This window comes from Chenopodium quinoa, unplaced genomic scaffold (assembly GCF_001683475.1).
Source record: "Chenopodium quinoa cultivar QQ74 unplaced genomic scaffold, ASM168347v1, whole genome shotgun sequence".
NCBI classification, from domain to species: domain Eukaryota; kingdom Viridiplantae; phylum Streptophyta; class Magnoliopsida; order Caryophyllales; family Amaranthaceae; genus Chenopodium; species Chenopodium quinoa.
This window is the reverse complement of record NW_018742564.1, coordinates 276,359-295,462: the sequence shown is the minus strand read 5'-3', so window position 1 is coordinate 295,462 and position 19,104 is coordinate 276,359. Positions and strand designations below refer to the sequence as shown.

The 19,104-nt window shown below is 35.1% G+C and overlaps 3 protein-coding genes across 7 annotated transcripts; all 3 read left to right on the top strand.

Annotated features, from left to right (window-relative positions):
* The first annotated feature begins 4,257 nt into the window (after nucleotides 1-4,257).
* LOC110720604 lies at nucleotides 4,258-6,592 on the top strand. Its single transcript, XM_021899647.1, has 6 exons — nucleotides 4,258-4,538; nucleotides 4,673-4,750; nucleotides 4,835-5,054; nucleotides 5,446-5,669; nucleotides 6,010-6,070; nucleotides 6,250-6,592. Exons 1-5 carry the CDS (start codon nucleotides 4,434-4,436, stop codon nucleotides 6,031-6,033), a joined length of 651 nt encoding a protein of 216 aa, XP_021755339.1. The 5' UTR covers nucleotides 4,258-4,433; the 3' UTR covers nucleotides 6,034-6,070; nucleotides 6,250-6,592.
* A 672-nt stretch (nucleotides 6,593-7,264) lies between these two features.
* On the top strand, nucleotides 7,265-11,365 carry LOC110720603. Of its 3 annotated transcripts, none has more exons than XM_021899646.1 (9): nucleotides 7,265-7,434; nucleotides 8,588-8,679; nucleotides 8,760-8,846; nucleotides 8,954-9,078; nucleotides 9,334-9,430; nucleotides 9,554-9,631; nucleotides 9,830-10,055; nucleotides 10,343-10,566; nucleotides 10,848-11,365. In XM_021899646.1, exons 2-9 carry the CDS (start codon nucleotides 8,653-8,655, stop codon nucleotides 10,866-10,868), a joined length of 885 nt encoding a protein of 294 aa, XP_021755338.1. In that variant the 5' UTR covers nucleotides 7,265-7,434; nucleotides 8,588-8,652; the 3' UTR covers nucleotides 10,869-11,365. The 3 variants fall into 3 exon arrangements, with proteins under 3 accessions (XP_021755338.1, XP_021755335.1, XP_021755336.1); XM_021899643.1 differs by having other exon boundaries at nucleotides 8,457-8,679; XM_021899644.1 differs by lacking the exon at nucleotides 7,265-7,434 and adding an exon at nucleotides 7,929-8,311 and having other exon boundaries at nucleotides 8,457-8,679.
* A 1,373-nt stretch (nucleotides 11,366-12,738) lies between these two features.
* LOC110720623 lies at nucleotides 12,739-19,084 on the top strand. Of its 3 annotated transcripts, none has more exons than XM_021899665.1 (8): nucleotides 12,739-12,960; nucleotides 13,764-13,850; nucleotides 14,998-15,125; nucleotides 15,344-15,440; nucleotides 15,731-15,808; nucleotides 15,899-16,124; nucleotides 16,226-16,449; nucleotides 16,657-19,081. In XM_021899665.1, the coding sequence occupies exons 1-8, from the start codon at nucleotides 12,877-12,879 to the stop codon at nucleotides 16,696-16,698; spliced, it is 966 nt and encodes a 321-aa protein (XP_021755357.1). In that variant the 5' UTR covers nucleotides 12,739-12,876; the 3' UTR covers nucleotides 16,699-19,081. The 3 variants fall into 3 exon arrangements, with proteins under 3 accessions (XP_021755357.1, XP_021755360.1, XP_021755358.1); XM_021899666.1 differs by having other exon boundaries at nucleotides 12,741-12,960; nucleotides 15,001-15,125; nucleotides 16,657-19,078; XM_021899668.1 differs by lacking the exon at nucleotides 13,764-13,850 and having other exon boundaries at nucleotides 15,001-15,125; nucleotides 16,657-19,084.
* The last annotated feature ends 20 nt before the right edge of the window (nucleotides 19,085-19,104 follow it).

Here is a 19,104-nt window from a genome sequence, read left to right as displayed (position 1 = left end):
ATTATGCCCATTTTCTAAAATTGAAATAATCTCGGTTTAAAAAATGTGGAGCCGTACTGGCTCGCCGGGGGAGACCGGAGATGCGGGGGACGCCGGAGGTACGTCGTCGTCGACGGAAAACGAGGTAAGTCACCGTTAAAATTCATGGTTTACCGTCGGAGTGGCTCTGGCGCCTAGGATGGACGCCCAAACCGTAGCCTGGACGTCCAACCCAGACGCCAGAACCACCAGAGTGGCGTCCAGCCTAGACGCCCAGACCACCAGACTGGCGTCCTGGCCAGGCGCCACTCTACTGGCTGAGGCGGCCCTGCCAAGCGCCAGTCCAGTGGTTGTGGCAGCCCTGGCAGACGCCACCCTTATAAATTAATTTTTTTTTTTCTTTTTTGATTTTGCTGTTGTTTTTTATTTATTTATTTTTTTTTTTTGAAAAAAATCGAAAATGATTTTTTAAAAAAATTCGAAATGGGTTTTTTTTAAATTAATTTTGAAAATTCGAAATAGGTTTTTTTAAAATTAAGTTTGAAAATTCGAAATGGTATATTTTTAAATTTAGTTTGAAAATTCGAATTGGGTTTTTATAAAAATTAAGTTTGATTATACATAATTATGCTTTTTTTTGTGTTAATTCTGTGTAAATATAGAAATTAAATGTATTATCCGTTAAATGTATTTATTGTAATATATAATTGATGCGGGATTATGGTGGAGACGGAAATGATTACAGTGGGATATCGACAGCTGAGCGGCTTAAGTCCTGCTGCGAAAGTAGTTGTGAAAGAAATGAGTGATGCTCAAGTCAAGCCTGCTAAAATATTAGCATCTGTGTTAGAGAAATTTTCAGAAGACCATCCAAACCGAAGACACATCTACAACGTCAGACAGCAACTCAGGTTTGAACGGTCAGAGGGAAGGAACCCTATACAGCAGCTGCTACACCAGGCACAATCACGTGGTTACCTGTTCTGGTTTGATTCTGATGAAGATACAACGGAGGTGACTCATCTTTTCCTTGTGCATCCTGATTGTGCTGATATGATCAAGTCTTGGCCATTTGTGATTTTGATCGACTCAACGTACAAGACAAACAAGTACAAGTTCCCACTGGTTGAGATCATGGGGATGACTCCAACGAACCAGAACTTTCTGATTGGTCATGCAATCATCAAGGATGAGACGGCTCCAAGTTATTATTGGGTGTTGGAGAAGCTGAGAAACTACATCGGGCCTAATGTTCATCCAGCAGCCATCGTCAGCGACTGTGAGGGAGGTCTCTTTGCCCCCATAGCAGAGCTGTTTCCAGAATCGAACCACTTATTATGCACATGGCACATCAACAACTGCGTGAAAGTGAAAGCCTACAACCTTTTCAACAAGAATTTGGAAATGGCAGAGAGATTGGTGAATGGTAAGTGGCGGAAGATCCTACAGGCTACCACAAAGGAAGCGTATGAGCGAGCATTGGCTAACTTCAGGGATTCGTACCAGTGGTGTCCGACACTGGTGGACTATGTGATGCAGCAATGGGTCCCTCACAGGGAAAAGTTTGTCAAATATTGGACAAACCAGGTACTTCATTTCGGGAACACTACAACATGTAGAGTTGAGAGCGCTCATAGAGCTACCAAGGACTGGATTGATTCATCGACCACTGCTTTGGATACACTGTTCGATAGACTTAACAAGTCAATTGAAACTCAGAAGAACGGCATCAGGAACTCTCTAGAGGACTCCAGACGACGACATGGTACGATGTATATCCATTTTATATTTAAGATTCTCCATGGTCGTGTGTCGCACTACTGCTTGGGGTTGATTCTCACTGAGCTGAACAGGATGAGGGACTTGGCTGACGAAGTGTATGCTCGGTGTGGGTGTGCTATTTCAGTAACTCATGGATTACCTTGCGCATGCACCATTCACCGCGTTATTACAGAAGAAAGGGCGTCGTTACATGTTGATCAGGTCCATTCATTCTGGTAACTGCGGATTCCGGGTTGTGGTTGATGTTTTTCAAATGGGCGAAGACAACTACGGTTTGGTGCGTCAGTTGATGTACAACGAAATTGCCTCTAACCGAAATGTTTATCGTCATGTGTACCAGGCCGAAAGGCATCCAGTTCACCTGCACATAGTTTTAAAATTTAATAACATGAATATAATATGTGCAAATAATAAAATGTAGAAACAATTTATAAACGTTACCTCTAAGGGGGACAGCCTGTCCAGCAATAACCGTATCGATCGGAGGCGGTCAACGGACTTCTTCTCCGAGCGCGAACTCCACGCACAAGCACGCGGCATCCCCTCATCAATAGGAACCGGGTCACGATGTGGTCGCAATGCAGGAAAGTACTCGTATATCCAGGTCTGCAATAGAGTCAGACACCCAGTGATACCTGCCGCGTCAGCCCGACTCGCAAATCCTAGTTGGCGATACAAATACGCCAACGTAGCCGATCCCCAGGAAAACTGGCCTACACTGTCGGGGTCACACGCCTCTACTATGTCGCGTGGCCTGAGCTTGTTTCCGCCACTCTTATCCGGAAACAAGGTACATCCGAGGAGTAGAAAAACATAAGCACTCAGCTGTGCGTCGTGCGTCCTACGTGCACTGGGGTACAAACACCGCTGCAACACGGATGCGATCTTCACACCTCCGTGTTCCCAAACACCTAGCGCCTCGGTGTACAGTGCAGCCCTGTCCACCGCCAACAACTCCGCCAGCAAATCTGCCTGATCCGCATCAGCCACAGCACAAAGTCGTTTACCCTCAACACGAATCCCCAGAATGGCCTCGACGTCATGTAACATGATCGTCATCTCACCGAACGGAAGGTGGAAAGAGTTTGTATCCGGCTGCCATCGCTCAATGAAAGCCGTGATCAGCGTACTGTCAATCTTATCGTGCATGGTGGCAGGAACGTGATTCACCCCAGTGCCCTCCAGTCGCTCGAACATCTCGCTCTCCGCCGGCCAAGCCTCAGCCCATGTACGCAAAAAGCTACAAGTCTTTTCCCGGGTATGACATTTCAACAACCCCGTAACTGAAGGCCTCTCCTGGTCCTCCCAAATACGGGCAGCTATGTGTCCTAGAAAGCTAGGAATCACACTCCCGTCAACAGGCCCACCGGGCACCTCACTCCTAACAACCCAAGAATCATTACCGGCCCTCGACCGTTTCCTGCTTGCCCCAGATACAGTGGACGCAGATGATGTGCCAGATCTACTAACAAACCTACCACCCCTACCCTTACGCACCTCCACCATATGTGTCTCGTACATGTCATCAACCCTCTGACTGAATGGACCGTAATCATCATACGGTCCACTGCCATCGTCCACATCCTCATCCTCATCTGCGCCCTCCTCCTGCTCCTCCTCCTGGTCACCCTCCTCAGCATCATCATCGTCATCGTCATCCTCATCCCGATGGTGGATCCGTTCTCTACGAGCTGAGGCCGAAATACCACGGGATCTGACATGTCTATGCCCCGACCTTTCCACTGAATAGCTTCTACTAAGAAGCTCTACATTCTTCCCCGCACCATGACGACCCAGTGAATTCTACACAAAATTTTAAAATATATAAACATACAAAAATTTATACGAAAAATAGCTACCACTACCCAAATCAAATAAACTAAAAACATACTAACAAATTAACATAATAAAGAAATTAACAAAACACTTAAATAAAAATAATAGAATAAAAAATACACTTAGAAAGGAAATAAAACCAACACAGAAGAATATATATAAACATAAATAATTCATTCCCAATTAAAATAAATTAACTAACCAAAAACAATATCAATAATAAAATTTAAAATAAATTAACTAACCAAAAACAATATCAAAGTCACAAAAAAAATTTAAAAACAAATCAAAATAGAGAATAAAAATAAAAATGTACAAAAAAAACAAACAAATAATTGTAAACAAAATATAAACATAGAAAAAATACAACAAAATTGAAAAAATTTATAAAAATAAACAACAAAATATAAAAACAATTCAAAAAGATATTACACAAAAAAAAAAATAAAAAAAAATAAAAAAAACAAATATAAAAAAAAAAAAAGAAAAAAGGGGGGGGGGGCGCCTTGGCTGGACGCCCAGCCAGCGGTGGTGGCGCCAGCTGCAGACGCCGCCACCAGTGGGCTGGCGCCTGGGGTGGACGCCACAGCCACGGCTGCGGCGCCTTGAATAAACGCCACAACCGTGGCTATGGCGTCCAGCCCAGCCTGAGTACAGAGTACTAAATTACCCAACCTAAGACTTGCTTGTGGAAAGCATCTTTCATGTAGTTATCTGGCTTTCTGTACTGTGAATAAGAATGTTGAGTACTTTGAATTTAATGGCATCCAGGACTGTAGCTATCAGCAGTGTTATTGTTTATTGTAAGTGTTTTACTTGTTCTCATTGTTTGGTAAATGAACAGTTGGACTGGATGCATGATGCGTTCATTCGATGGAGGTTATACTTGGACAAATAGAGAACAACTTCCTCCGGGTGTATTAGGACCAATAAAAAATAAGGTTCAGATTGCCCTTATATTTTTCTCCTTTTCTATATTGAAATCATCTGTTTGCCATGGCATAATTTGTGTAATACATTCATACTCAAGTTTTTTTTTTTTTTTTTTTTTTTTTTTTTTTGGGCCTCTGTTCAGCCTATCATGTTGGATGATGGGCAGATGATCTGTGGGTCTTCTGTAGAAAGCTGGAATTCTTGGGGGGCTTGGGTGGAGGTAAGACATTCTAAGACCAGATACAAATTTGATCATCATTGCTTTGGTTTGCTTTTATTTTGATTCTTTTTTCTCTTTTCTAAGGTAACATCTGATTTAGGAAAAACTTGGAGAAAAAATGGACCAATCTTCATCCCTGGTGAAGGTCTGAGTGTAATTCAACCTGTACCTTACCAGACAGCAAATGGGAGTTTAAGGGTTCTCTTAAGATCTGCTATCGGTAGAGTTTGTATGTCGGAATCCTTAGACGGTGGTCATACCTGGAGCAATGCACAGCCAACTGTACTTCCAAATCCTAATTCAGGTTCTTGTCAGAAAGCATTTTTAAGTAGTGATTTTTGAAATATCTTTTAGCTGTAATTTATTTGGACAGTGTGAATTAATGTCTTCATTTTAATTGAATGAACCCCTCTGAAGTTCTGAGTGACAAAGCTATACCTGCAACTGCTCAACCCTTGATAAAAAATATATACGCAGTAACAAAATAACACCTTGCATTTTGTAGTAGAGATATTAAGTTTGGTTGAACTTATTGAACTATAAATATACATCTTAACTCATTTTCCATCTATATTTGCACTTGTAACTTTATTTTGGCCAGATAACAAAAAATACTCTTTTGTTAAGAATTCTTGGGTTTCCAGGTAGTTTGACTGCCTTTGTGCTGACCTAAACCAAATATTTTTATCTATTAGGAATTGACGGGGTGAAATTGAAGGATGGTCGTCTTGTGCTTGCTTACAACATTGAAACGCGGGGATTGCTCAAGGTTGCTGTGTCGTGTGATGATGGTGACTCATGGATTGATGTTTTGACACTTGAGGATACTTCAGGCATGGAATTCTCTTATCCAGCTGTCATCCAGTCAAGTGATGGATCGGTGCACATCACCTACACTTACAAAAGGGCACAAATTAAGGTGCTTTCAACTTTCTTCCCACCCCCGTCACAATCTTTATATGGATTTCTTCCTAATTAACCATTATGCTCAATATCTGATCAAAACTGTCTAGATTTTGTGAATCATCACCTTTCAACTATAACATTTTGTTCATGACTTCCTCATTCAAATATCTGATCTTTCCTGGTAGAAGTTTTGCATTCATTCTTGTTTTTCAGAAGCCGGACTAAATTATTATTCCTAGGAAGAAACTGGAGTAAAATTGTGAAAATGTGTACGCATTGTACTGTAGATAGTGTGAATTGTGAAGTCTCTTAATTGGGCATTTAGCTTAACCCTTGTCTTGTTTTTGGTCCAGCATGTTGTACTTCAACTCAATTGACGCGGTGAACCTTAAATTCTGTGGCAAGCCTGCTGAGGTATTAAGCATAAATAGTGTTTGCTTGATGGATCTGATATTTTTGCTTCTCAGGTCCTTATGTTTTTAACTGCAGCTTGTGTTTTTTTTTTTTCCTCTGGCATTTCATATCCAAATGTGTAATTTGTTGAGATCAAGTGAAATCTTTTTCTGTTAAGAAACTATTCTTTTTCTTGACAGTTGAAGCTCAATGCGTGCTTGTAGACTTGTCCCTCTACTCAGACTGCTGGATTGTTGCTGATTTTAAGCTGTGTTGCATTGACACACAAATGGACATAGATACTTGCAGGAATGCAATAATAATGTGTAATAAACTAACTATTCAGAAATAAATTAAACTGGTTGCATATTATGCTTCTATACATCCTACATCGGCTATGTGTATTGGTTGTTTGAATATGATACTTGTGACATTAATGTGTGGTTTAAGGTCTTTATGATTTGTTTAACTGTCTAAGCTGTAGCAGCAGTGTAGCGCTCTAGTGTGTATCACACCAATGGATTGTCACTCTCTAAACGAGTAGACATGTCTGTACCCTAGGTTTAAGCTAAGTTTGAGTGCGATTATTATCGCTGTATCAAGGTTTTGTTAAGGCCTTAAGGGCCTCTCAGTATCTGCAGCCAATTAAGTACTCAATTCCCCGATTCTTCGAGGATGTTGGAGTGGTCTGAGGCAAACAATACCTATGCACATAAGATTGTCTGAAAATAATGCTCGAGGTTGACATCTGAAATTTGAAGTAATAAACGAAATAACAGAATTATACTTTGTATAGGGATAATTTGGTCTTTTTGTTAGCCCGAATGAGCTTCAAGGGCACAAATTACTAGGGGTGAGAGATTTGAACTTATTATGCACTTCGTATGACATTTTCATATACAAGCCCTCTATTTTACAGAGTAACTATTAGACTAAAATCTCATTGGTATATTTTGATCCTTTAATAACAGTGTTAAGTAGCTAACTATTAGATATAGAAAAAATTAACATACAATATATAATCCCAACTTTGTTTGTCCTTCTCATTTTAATCCATTCTTTTATATAACTCAGTTTAATCCCAAGTATTTATGTCACATTCTCAAATTAGTATAGGGACCACCTAACCATTGTGAGCATCTAATGGAAATGATTACGAACCCATCACGTGGCATCACTTCTTCCATTGTTTTTGTTTTAAAAGAAAGAACTGTAGTGGGTAGAGTAAGAACTAAGAAATTCATCTCTTTATCTAACGAATTCATGGCTTCCGAGGGAAAATTTGAAGGTGAAATATTATCACAAATGTTGATGCTAGATTGAAGGTTGTCGACAATGGTGGAGCGTATACGGGAAAGAGGTTTTACGCAATTAGAAAGTTCCCAGTAAGTGTTATTGTTAAAGTATCCAGTATATTGCTGTCATTTTAGTTAAACCGCATTTTTGTTGGTTGTAATGTTACACAGTTTATGATTTAGAATATGACAAGTGGTTAGAGCTTTCCTACCGGTTTTAGGGGATTATGGGATCGATTCTCATCATCTGCTTTTATAACTCTCTAAGCACCAAAAAAAATATACTTTGTTAAACAAAAGTACGGATAAAAATGAGAAGGACAAACAAAGTTGGGATTATTTATGTTAATTTTTCCTTACATGTATAACACAACTCTTAACATTTTAAGAGAAGTACCCGACCCATAAAAAACAATAACCCAATGGCTAATATTCGGGTTTACTCCGTATAAGGATCAAACATCCTCTTCTTGTAGCAATGCCACCACCCAACGAAGTCCTACCACAAATTTCTAACTGTATAAATCAACTACAAATAGATAGAAATTAAAATTTGAAAGTCAAACAAAGTAAAGCCTGAGAATTTGGAATTTCAAAGTTTATTGATGGTTCTTCAAGTTTAGATACCATACTCAATACCTTTTGCTAGAAAAAAGTTAAAAGATTCAATATTGTGATGAAATTGCTGCAATTTGTGCCCACTAGATTACTATAATTAATTAGATAATCTGCAATTGTTTTTTGATTACAAATTGTTACCAAAAAAATAAATAAAACTAAGAGATGGAGGCTTTTTATAAAGAAATTTGGCCTGACTAATCACTAAGTCAATGATAATAATGTTTGCCATGTTTACACATTTAATACACTCCATTTGTCAAATAAATGAAGAACTTTTAGATCAAGTCAGAAGAGCAGCTTGTCTTAGCTTCTTTATCATTTGCACCTAGATTACTGCATTATTAAGGTAATGAACTAATGGCTGTTTGAGTGTGTGTCAATTCGAGTCGTTTTGATGATTGTATCGATCATTCATATGAACTTACATACAGTATGCAGTTCATTTTCTAATATAATGCAGTTCATTTTCTAATATAATTCAGCCGTTGCAGTCTTGCAGATATTTCGTTTGAACTTACATACAGTATGCAGTTCGTTAGGCTTTGGGATGGTAAAAAGTGTTGCATCTTCACCGTCGTATTACTTATATTTTTCTTTCTTTTGGTTGAGGGATGCAAAACAGAATCTACCATATTAAAGGTGGTGCAAGAGGAGTTCACATTTGATGAAGTTTCGCGCTCTTTCAACATGTGCCATGCTTCTACAATCGTCGAGGTAATTGTGAAAAATCATTGTGTGTAACTTGCTCATTCTTCATCTCTGCAAGATCTATATGTGTTTATTAGCTTTTGTAGGTTGAAAAGGGCCATTTTTTGGTTGCTTATTTTGGAGGCTCCGGTGAGGGTGCACCTGATGTTAAAATTTATACACAAAGATATAAGGTAAGTGAGTGTAATAATACAGTCCAATGAATTTACTTAATTCATTTTGAACTAGGTTACATATTGTAGTTACATAAAGTGAGACATAGGTGCGTGTTATTGTGCAGGATGGTTCATGGAGCTCTCCTATTGCTATCGAACAAGAACCTGAAGCTTCAGTCTGGAGTCCTGTGTTGGTTAAAGCACATGATGAGTTGCTCCTGTTTTTTAGAGTTGGTCCAACCTTTCAAACGTTCGTAATTTATTCTGTTCTGTTCTGTTGTACATTCTGAAAATTTGCGCGATACTCCATCTTTGCACCCCCTCCCTCCCTAGGAGATCGAAAGACAATTAAAATGAACTCAGACATACCAATCATCAATAAGCTTAACTAATTTTATTTCAACTAATAATAAACAATCAGAATTTGTGCAACTTTGTGAATAATACAAAGTTTAGTTATGTCCAACTTTGTGAATATTAGTAATAAGAGTTTGTGCTTGTGCAGTTGGACCGGAGCTATGAGGCGTTCAATTGATGGAGGAGTCAGTTGGTCATCGCGAGAACAGCTCCCTGCTGGTATAATCGGACCTGTCAAAGTTAAGGTTAGGATCATAAACTATTAATTCATCTTCCTAGTTTCATTAATGTTGTAATTATGTAATTTTAATTTGCAATGCAAGATTCTTAATGTACATGTACTTTTCTTTCTTCATATACATATTCAGCCTCTTTTAATGGAAAATGGAGAATTGATATGTGGATCCTCTGTGCAAACATGGAATGCTTGGGCATCTTGGGTGGAGGTAATTACGCTTATGGATCAAATATTGTTTACTTCGTGAAATTTTTGGGATGGTATCCTAAAGACGTGGGATCGAATTTTGTTTATAATCATAACTTTGTGACTTTCTTATATACACTAGTGAACTTACATTATAGTTTGTGTTTGAGACGAGTCTTTTTTATTGAATATATTTTATGGCTTTGATCCGCACTTTTAGGTGACCCCGGATTTGGGAAGAACATGGAAGAAGTATGGTCCCATAGTGGTTCCAAATCATAATATGAGTGTGCTTCAACCAGTACCTTATCTCACAAAGAAGGGACATATACGTGTTCTTATGAAATCTCACTCAAGCATTGGTAGAGTTTGCCTAGCTGAATCTCGAGATGGCGGTCGTACTTGGAGCGATGCAGTGCCTACTCAACTCCCAGATCCTAATTCAGGTACCAGTACACTGGCTAAAGACTATACTATTAGTACTCTTTTTTTTGACAAACTATTAGTGGACTTAGCTAAATTGATTCATATTTATTTTTGAGATCGAAGTTTGACTCTTAGTCTTTTAATAAGTGGTACAGTTTGTCTAACGTGTGTCTATAGGCACATGCTAAGCTCCGCGGAACGCCATATAAAAATTCTGTTCGGCAATTTTGCTGCCAAATTACAAAAAATGGCCTATAATTATACCTTGGGATAGTTTCTTACTGACTTGATTGACTTCCATGATCAGCAATCGACGCAATCAAGTTATGTGATGGGCGTCTAGTGATCATTTATAACACAACTTCGAGGGGAATTCTCAAGGTTGCCATCTCCTACGATGATGGTGATTCATGGCTTGAAGTTTTGACACTTGAAGACACTCAAGGAATGGAATTCTCTTACCCAGCCATTATTCAAGCCAACGATGGATTAATTCACATTACTTACACATACAAGAGGACACAAATTAAGGTAATTTTTGCTATTTCTATTGATAAAAGGTAAGTTGATTTTTCTTGTTCATTTTGAAAGTCTATGCATCGATTTTTCCCAGTTAACTTAGTGGTAAATGTCATGAAATTGTATTGTAAACGACAGTTACTGAGCAAGTTAGTTGGCTACACTTGACTTTACATATCTACCCCCCAAGTTCCCCACGAAATGACACTACCACCCCTATATTAACAAATCTTGTTATTATAGGATTTAAATTGTATTTTCTCTTTATCATAACCTCTTTTTTTTCCTTGCAGCATGTTGTTCTCCAGCCTTGAGGGCCCTCGACACTTGTACTTTGATGAGGATATAAGGCATAACCGCATAAGTTATGCACAAAATATTCGTTACATTCTTGTTTAGTTTTTGAGTTTGCCCCACCCGGTTTACCAGAGCTTAGTTTCGACTATATTCCGATCCGACCCAGGTTGGACACCTTGACTTATGATGGGTGAGTCTCCTAACAAGAGTTTTTTGCATTCGGTGAAGCTTGAACTCGAAACCTCCCTTAAACGGCATCAAGCTGCTTACCACTTGAGCCAACTTGTTTAGTTATGTAACAATTATATGTAAAGATTTAGGTATTTGATGATCAGGTATAGCTTTTCTCTACCTTGAAAAAAGTACGAGAAAATACTTTTAAATAGTGTGAGAACAATTATATCCTTAAAATGTTTGTTTATCTACATATCCTCAAAACGTTTGTTTATCTATATGCCTCTATTATTATGACAACTGCATATGAGATTTCCCTTGTGTGATCAAGTAATTTAACTCTTATAAATATTTTTGGACAATTATATCCTTTAATATATTTATTTACTTATTTTCCTCATTAATGTTAATTACTTCTTTTTTTTTAACTCTTAAAAATTATATGTATGCGAACATTTATACCCCCAAAATATTTATTTACATATTTTCTCTTAATAAATTTTGCCAACAATAATTGAAAGGTCTATATATACTAGCTATATATGACACGCACATCATGCGTGTTAGCTACCGTATTATGCAAAAATGTGATTTTAATTATGGAACTCACATGATATTTAATTTTTGATGATCAATAATCAATAATTAATAATAATTGGTACCATGTCAAGATCTAAATAAGGTGAGTACATATATGTATGTACATTCATGCCCACATGGCCAAATGACTTATTTAATGTCTAGTCAATATTTTGATATGGACTACTCCTTCGCTTCTTTGAGTTCTGAAAATTTTGTTTACTTTTGACAATTACTTTCTCTAGTTGACACTTTTCTATTATCATGCTTATCAATGCATGTTTTTAACAATTAATATTTCTAATTATCATATCTGGAGAAAATAAGATCTCGTATGACTATATTTATCATACCTATAAATCACAAAAGCAAGTCAAAGTGTAATTTATAAATAGTGTAAAAGTGAAACTGTGTCAACTAAAAAAACGAAGAAGTATGTAAAACGATGTTGGAGGTTAGTAATTAATTTGGTGGAGTATTTCAATAATCACCTTGGAGGTTTAAATTAGGATCAATTATTTTTTTCCATCACCACTTATATCTATCATTGTTTAATTTTTTTGATAATAAAATCAATACATTAATTAGAAATCACATGGACTACAAAAGAAACTTCAAAGAAGATCTTGCACATATCAATGAAATTTACAGTCTATCTGGAGAGGCTTCATAATGATAAATTTAGTTGTGAGGATTATTTCCATCGATAGTATTTGAATCATTGATATTATGATCCTACACACATCCTCCATTTCTAAATACATGCAAGATGCAATAACTCTACACACATCCTCCATTGTCAGCATGCTAAATTTGAAATCAAATTTTACTCGTGATAATTTTCATATTCCAATTTTTCATATCAATCACAAACTCCACTTTAACCAACGTATATGATTTATACCTATAAATTAATATAATTATGTGGAATCTTGATATATTGATGGGCGAAATTAAACATCAATTAATAAAAAAGTCAAATTATTACATGTATTTTGAAGTTGACTACTCTGTATAAGAAAATCTTAGTTGAAGTTGGAGTTGAGTAGACGACATGATGACTTGTAATTTTGAACCACTTGATTCCATATTTTATACTAGTACATGTACATGCATGCCCAATATATAGCGAAATGCCCAAACGACCAAACTCCATATCAAACATAGTAGTAGTCGCTACTCGCTAGTCTCTAACTATATAAGAGTAACAAAATTTTTAGCTTTGCTACTTATCAAATCACATTCATCTTAAGTTTTAAGAAGAGCTACAACATGGTGACCATTGTAAAAGAGGAGTTCACATTTTCTGAAGAATCTCGACCATTCAACAACTGCCACGTTTCTACCATTGTCGAGGTGATTATTAAATACGGAGTACCGAATTATGCATATAGTTTTGTGCTTTAGAATTTATATATTTCAATTATTGTTAGAGATATGAGATGTCAATTATTCCGGTGATCACAAATTTTTATGTGGCTGTCCACACCGTGTGGCTCGAGTTATTTGTTCAAAGGTTACTTATTATAGGGTTGTTTATTCAGGGGTTACTCGGTCGGTTAGGGGTTACTCTCACACAGAAAGCGCGATAACCGAGTGAGTAACCCCAGAATAAGTAAACCTTGATTTTTTAAGTAACCCCTAAATAAGTAACCCATGAATAAGTAACCCAGTCACACTGTGGCCATCCACACAAAAAAAAGTACTATCTTGCGATATACTTCGTATAATCAAGGAAAGTAGTATTTATACTAATTTAAAGTAAGTTCATTTTAATTTATGGGTCATATAATTCATACTTGTATTTGTTAACGTTTATCAGGATTGAGTTATATATAGTGACGTACTAGTGGTTTTGGTTTTTCCAATGCACGATGCAGTAGAATTGAGGTTGTAGCTCTAGGAAGAACATAATACATACAACTGTTATATGTCGGACTTAGCTTGTTCTCTTTAGATTTGTTTCAATGCATACGGATTATTAAAAATTATGCATTGTTTTATATGTGATGGTACAAACGTACAATTAGATCGAGAACAACATAGAGTAGTTTAGTAATCCAAATGTTTACATACCACGGGAGTATAATTTTTGAAGATATATAGTGGAAATAAAAATTTACGAGTGAAATATTATATTAGCGTTGTTTTGTGTGTAGATCAACAAAGATGAATTTCTGGTTACTTATTGGGGCGGCTCAAAGGAAGGAGCTTCGGATGTCAAGATTTATACACAACGACATGTTGTAAGTAAATTAATACTATCGTCAATTAATTCTTAGGGGCTAAGCACAATTGTGGGATATAAATATTCAAAAGCACATACATAAATTGGATTTTTTTAAACAAATTGATAAACATGGCCTGACAAGTAAGGACAATCTCTCATGTTAAAAGACCCGGACCGGCAATCAACAAGCCCCTCAATCCCTCATAATCATATATCCTATGGCCTTTATTTACTCCCTGTCGCCCTTTAGTTAGAATCAAACCTTACACCTTAGGGTTGTGAATTTCAATTGAGATATTTACGTTAATTTGAATATCAAATCAATGTTTATATATTTTGTGTTTGGCCATCTATCTTCGGTAGAGCTTAAAGGTAGAAATTATCGGTGATTCATATAATAATTGAAACACTTAATGTTTGACACAAATTTTAAAAAAAGTGAAAAAGAAAAGGTTATTCAAATGCTTAACTGTGTGCATTAAAAAAAGAATGAAAAGAAAATATGCAGTTGAACTCTGTTCTTAGGCGCCAACCTCCCACCTACCCTCAAAAGAAAAACAAAAAAAAAAAAAAAAAAAAAGGTGGCATTTGGAAGTTGTTTGTTGCATGTAACATTCAGTAATCCTAGTTTCTTTTTTTCATTGCATGAACAAATAACTAATCAAGACCATAATCCATGCAATGTGATTATGTACCTATCTTGTTTCCTTTAAATTGCAATGTGGAGATGCACAAAAACAAAAAAAAAAAAAAAAAAAAAAAAAAAGTGACTCATGTAATGAAAAATTGAAAAGAGAGATGGAAGAAACATTAGCTAAATAAAAAATATCTTAAAGAAGAACAGGAGAAATACATTGTATAAGGTAATTAAGGAAAATTTGACAATTTGCGAGTAATATAGCTTTATACTTCGTAATTTTTTCCTAATTAATTTACAAAATTCAGTTTTTGTATTATTAGTGATATTAAAAAACAATTCATAAATTAATCATGAAATAAATTTTAAAAATAAGAAAATAAATTTATAATTAATTTTGACACCAAAAATAAATCAAAAATTAGCCAATAAAAAATTAGTACTTCGTATAATGGTAGTCATTTTAAGGATGAATACCATAGAATTTTCATGTATATTTATTTTGATAAGCTTAAACTTCTTTAAGCAGCATGGTTCATGGAGCTCTCCTGTTGTGGTTGATGAAGAACCTAGTGCTACTGTATGGAGTCCTGTACTACATAAAGCACATAATCAGTTGCTTCTATTTTTCAGAGTTGGACCATCCTTTCAAACGTTAGTTTCTTCTCTTTTGATTTCCTAATTTTAGTACATAATCATATCTTGTACAAAGTATTTTCTTGCAATTACTAATATTTTGTATCACTCTTAATTGAAAGAGTTATGCTTGCAAATTTCGATCCCAAATCTTAAGTATTGCCTCAAATAATACTTACTGATCAGAATTGACAATCTAAGCTTACTCTTCACCATTTGGTGATTGTTTTTTTCAGTTGGACCGGATGTATGAGGCGTTCATTCGATGAAGGTCTAACTTGGTTAGAGCGAGAACTACTTCCTGCTGGCATTATAGGACCTGTCAAAGATAAGGTTTGTACTCGTATGGTCGTATCATATCAACGTAATGTTCTTATATAGGGTATGTAAGACTCTAAGAAATGTCCTAAGATCTTTTGCCCCGTGTTATACGTTACATAGTCCGCATTTCTGTCAACCTTTATTGATTCATGCTACTCTGTTAGCTTGTTAGCTAACTATTTACAAGTTTATATTATCTGCAATAACTAGTTTTGCCGAAGAACATTATTGATCTCTAATTCTCTATGATGTAACTTATCATACTGACATGGATTCGATTTTTGACATTTTCCCTACATTAGCCTCTTTTACTGAAAAATGGAGACTTGTTATGTGGCTCTTCTATGCAAAGTTGGCATGCTTGGGCATCTTGGATGGAGGTAATTACGACGAAACAAATAGCCATATGTGTCACAGATTTATCTCAGTTTCAAGTACTTCATAAAATGTTTTTGCCTCGTAATGTTCAGGTGACTCCAGATTTAGGTAAAACATGGAGAAAATATGGTCCTATAACGGTACCAAATCACTCTATGAGTGTGCTTCAACCAGTACCCTACTACACGAAAACAGGCCTTTTACGCGCTCTAATGAAATCCCATGAGGATATTGGTAGAGTTTGCATGTCTGAGTCGCGAGATGGTGGATGTACTTGGAGTGATGCTATGCCCACTCAACTCCTGAATCCTGATTCAGGTTGCTACATAAACAAAAAATAGGTTTTGTTCTGTTTTTAACTAGTTACCTAGTGTACATTAATTTTTGTCTAACTTTGAGCAAGTGAGTTTATATGTTAGGGATTGATGCTGTGAAGTTGTTTGATGACCGTCTTGTGTTAGTCTACAACACTACTTCTAGGGGAATTTTGAAGGTTGGAGTCTCTCGCGATGATGGTGATTCATGGACAGAAGTTTTGACACTCGAAAACACTCAAGGAATGGAATTCTCTTACCCTGCTATCATTCAGGCTAGTAATGGATTGATTCACATCACTTACACTTATAACAGGACACAAATCAAGGTACATATACAAATATCCATGAATTATCTCTAGTTATTTTCCTAGCTTCTTTTAATGAGGAATACAACGAACTTTACTTACTTAAATTTCATTCTTCTTAATCCGAAATAATCAAAGAATTGAACATGCAAAATTGGTTCATTCTTCTTTGCATTTATATTACCTCGACATTAGTCTATATGATTTTGCCCTTTGTATTTTATCCAGCATGTTGTACTTCAACCCTCAGTCTCAACTCTCTCAAGTTGATGCAAAGAGCGGTCATAGGATTACTACAGGAAGGGCAAAAAGGGTGCTACTCCGTAATATGAACAAGAATATTATTTGATATTCCCTCCGTGGCATAAATAAATTATCACACATTTTTCATTATCTCATTATTTCAATTAATACGTTGTATTTTTAGTATTCAAAAGTATCAAAAGAAATACTAAACTCCACAAGCTAAGATTAAGGTCATTTTCTTTTCGCCTTACAAATATTAGTATTACATTATTTGATTAAAATTCAGTGCAAGTGTTTTTATAAATTTGATTAAGAAGAATAATAACTAATAAACTCAAATAAATTTAGCTAACAAGACTTGTCCAAATAAATTTTAGTACAACTAGGCCTGTTCAAGGATCAGATATCCGATTCGAAATCACATTTTGGATCAGATATCCGAATACTTGGATATCAGAAACTGATATCCAAATCCGATCCGAAAATTTCGGATATTCGATATTCCGATATCCAAATTTTTCGGATCGGATGCTTAGGATATCCATTATCCAATATTAAGTAAAATTGATTATGATTACTTTTCAAATTTCACTAATTTTACCGTTTTTTTATCACTTAGTTGTACAACATATTAGAACAAAATAGTAGTCTTTTTGCAATAAAAATTATCATTAAATATATTCAGAATATTAAAATAAGTTAATAATACAGGGTTAGTTTTATATGAACAATTTGAATTTTTATATATATTTCACTATTTCAGCCTTTATATTTCGGATATCGGATGAAAACTCGAATCGAATATCCAAAAATTCGAATCAACTACGGATCGAATTATCAGATTTTCGGATTCTTGAATAATTTTGTACATGCCTAAGTACAACTATTAAGGCCATTTTTGGGCTATGGTATAAAATATAAATCATGGGTAGTGTGTGAATTTGTACTTTGACGGGCTAAGTGGCCCAGTACTGTAAGCATGAATATTATGTTTTTTATTTCGTTTTTTCATTGGGCTTCACTTATGATTTTCATTTTGAGTTCTGTATTTTAAGAGTTTTTCTTCTCCTTTCTATTCTTTTTTTAGGGGTAATTTGGGTATGGTTTTTGATAGAAAATAAGTAAAAATTCCTTCCATATTTCCACCATTTTCTAAAAATTTGTAACAAATGGGATATTTATACTCCTGTTATGCGATTCAAAAAAAATAATAATAAATAAAAAAAAAATCCTTCCGTTACTTTTTAATTCATAGGTTTTGATCATTTTTCTCTAGAAAAAGGAATTCAAGTGTGATTAAAAAGTGACGGGTGAACTATTTGTTAATACACAACTTTGGTTATTAACATATTGTATGATCAATTGGCACCTTATTTTATCTTCAATTCTCCTTTTTTTTTCTTTCTTTTTTTTTTTTTTTTTTTTTTTTTTTGCGTTTAAGAAAAAATACTCCTATTTTCTTGATTAATTAATAATAGCTTTGATCAATGTAATATATTTTGATTAGTTAATACGAAGTGCACCTTTTATCTTAATATATTAAAGTCAACTAAACTACCTAAAACCATGTGTCGATTATAGTGTAGCACTTTTAAAAATAAAATTAAATAAAAAAAAAGGAATAAATAAGATATATGACTGGTAAATTGGGACAATCATTAAAAAAAATGTAAAAACGCATAAATGATATGAATTTCTTTTTACAAGCTAAGTTCAAACACTATCTAAACTTTATCTCTTTTTTTCCAATTGATATTTATTATTTTTATTTAAGATTAAATTTAAGAAGTATGGTAGTCTTAGAAACCAAAAATAAGAGAGAGATGCTTTGAATACTTTGAAAATTAGGTTAGTTTCTCTACAATACAATAATGCATGACTTTTAAAAGGGTTGATGATGCTGGTTAAGTATTGGCGCATAGCTGCTATTTACATGGCAAGTAAATAGCATGAATAAGACAAAAGAGTTGTGAAAAATGTTTTTCTAGTGGTACTAATAAGTATATAAATTGTCATCAAATATTGTACTACTGTTACCTATAATGGCTATAAATAGTACTAATAAAACAATCTATACTCTAGTAGTATAAAATATATGTATAATAGTACATTAAATATACCACTGTAATGATAAAAAAAATAATATAAATTTACCAATTAGCCCTCCCATATATACATCCCAAATAAATAATAGTTATACGCCTAGTTGCACTCCATGTTTCTTCATTATAAATAAGTTGTGGGAGTGATTAGAGGCTTTTGCAAAAAGTCATTCTTAATAAAAACTTTATAGAATAGGACATTCAACATTATAAAAATTTAGTCCACATAACATTTTTTTTTTCCAAAACACATAACATTATTTCTACTACCTCCGCTTTTTTTAATTTTTTTAATTTTTTATTTTATTATTATTATTATTATATTATT

Bases quoted from the DNA above. Each gene is read 5' to 3' on its own strand.
- LOC110720604 (XM_021899647.1), top strand. From the start codon at position 4,434: ATGAACAGTTGGACTGGATGCATGATGCGTTCATTCGATGGAGGTTAT. The intron at 4,751-4,834 runs GTAAGACATTCT...CTCTTTTCTAAG, and splicing joins CTTGGGGGGCTTGGGTGGAG to GTAACATCTGATTTAGGAAA. The intron at 5,670-6,009 runs GTGCTTTCAACT...TTTTTGGTCCAG, and splicing joins ACAAAAGGGCACAAATTAAG to CATGTTGTACTTCAACTCAA.
- LOC110720603 (XM_021899643.1), top strand. From the start codon at position 7,385: ATGGTGGAGCGTATACGGGAAAGAGGTTTTACGCAATTAGAAAGTTCC. The intron at 7,435-8,456 runs GTAAGTGTTATT...CAGCCGTTGCAG, and splicing joins ACGCAATTAGAAAGTTCCCA to TCTTGCAGATATTTCGTTTG. The intron at 9,079-9,333 runs GTTCGTAATTTA...GTGCTTGTGCAG, and splicing joins GTTGGTCCAACCTTTCAAAC to TTGGACCGGAGCTATGAGGC.
- LOC110720623 (XM_021899665.1), top strand. From the start codon at position 12,877: ATGGTGACCATTGTAAAAGAGGAGTTCACATTTTCTGAAGAATCTCGA. The intron at 12,961-13,763 runs GTGATTATTAAA...TTTTGTGTGTAG, and splicing joins ACGTTTCTACCATTGTCGAG to ATCAACAAAGATGAATTTCT. The intron at 13,851-14,997 runs GTAAGTAAATTA...AACTTCTTTAAG, and splicing joins TTTATACACAACGACATGTT to CAGCATGGTTCATGGAGCTC.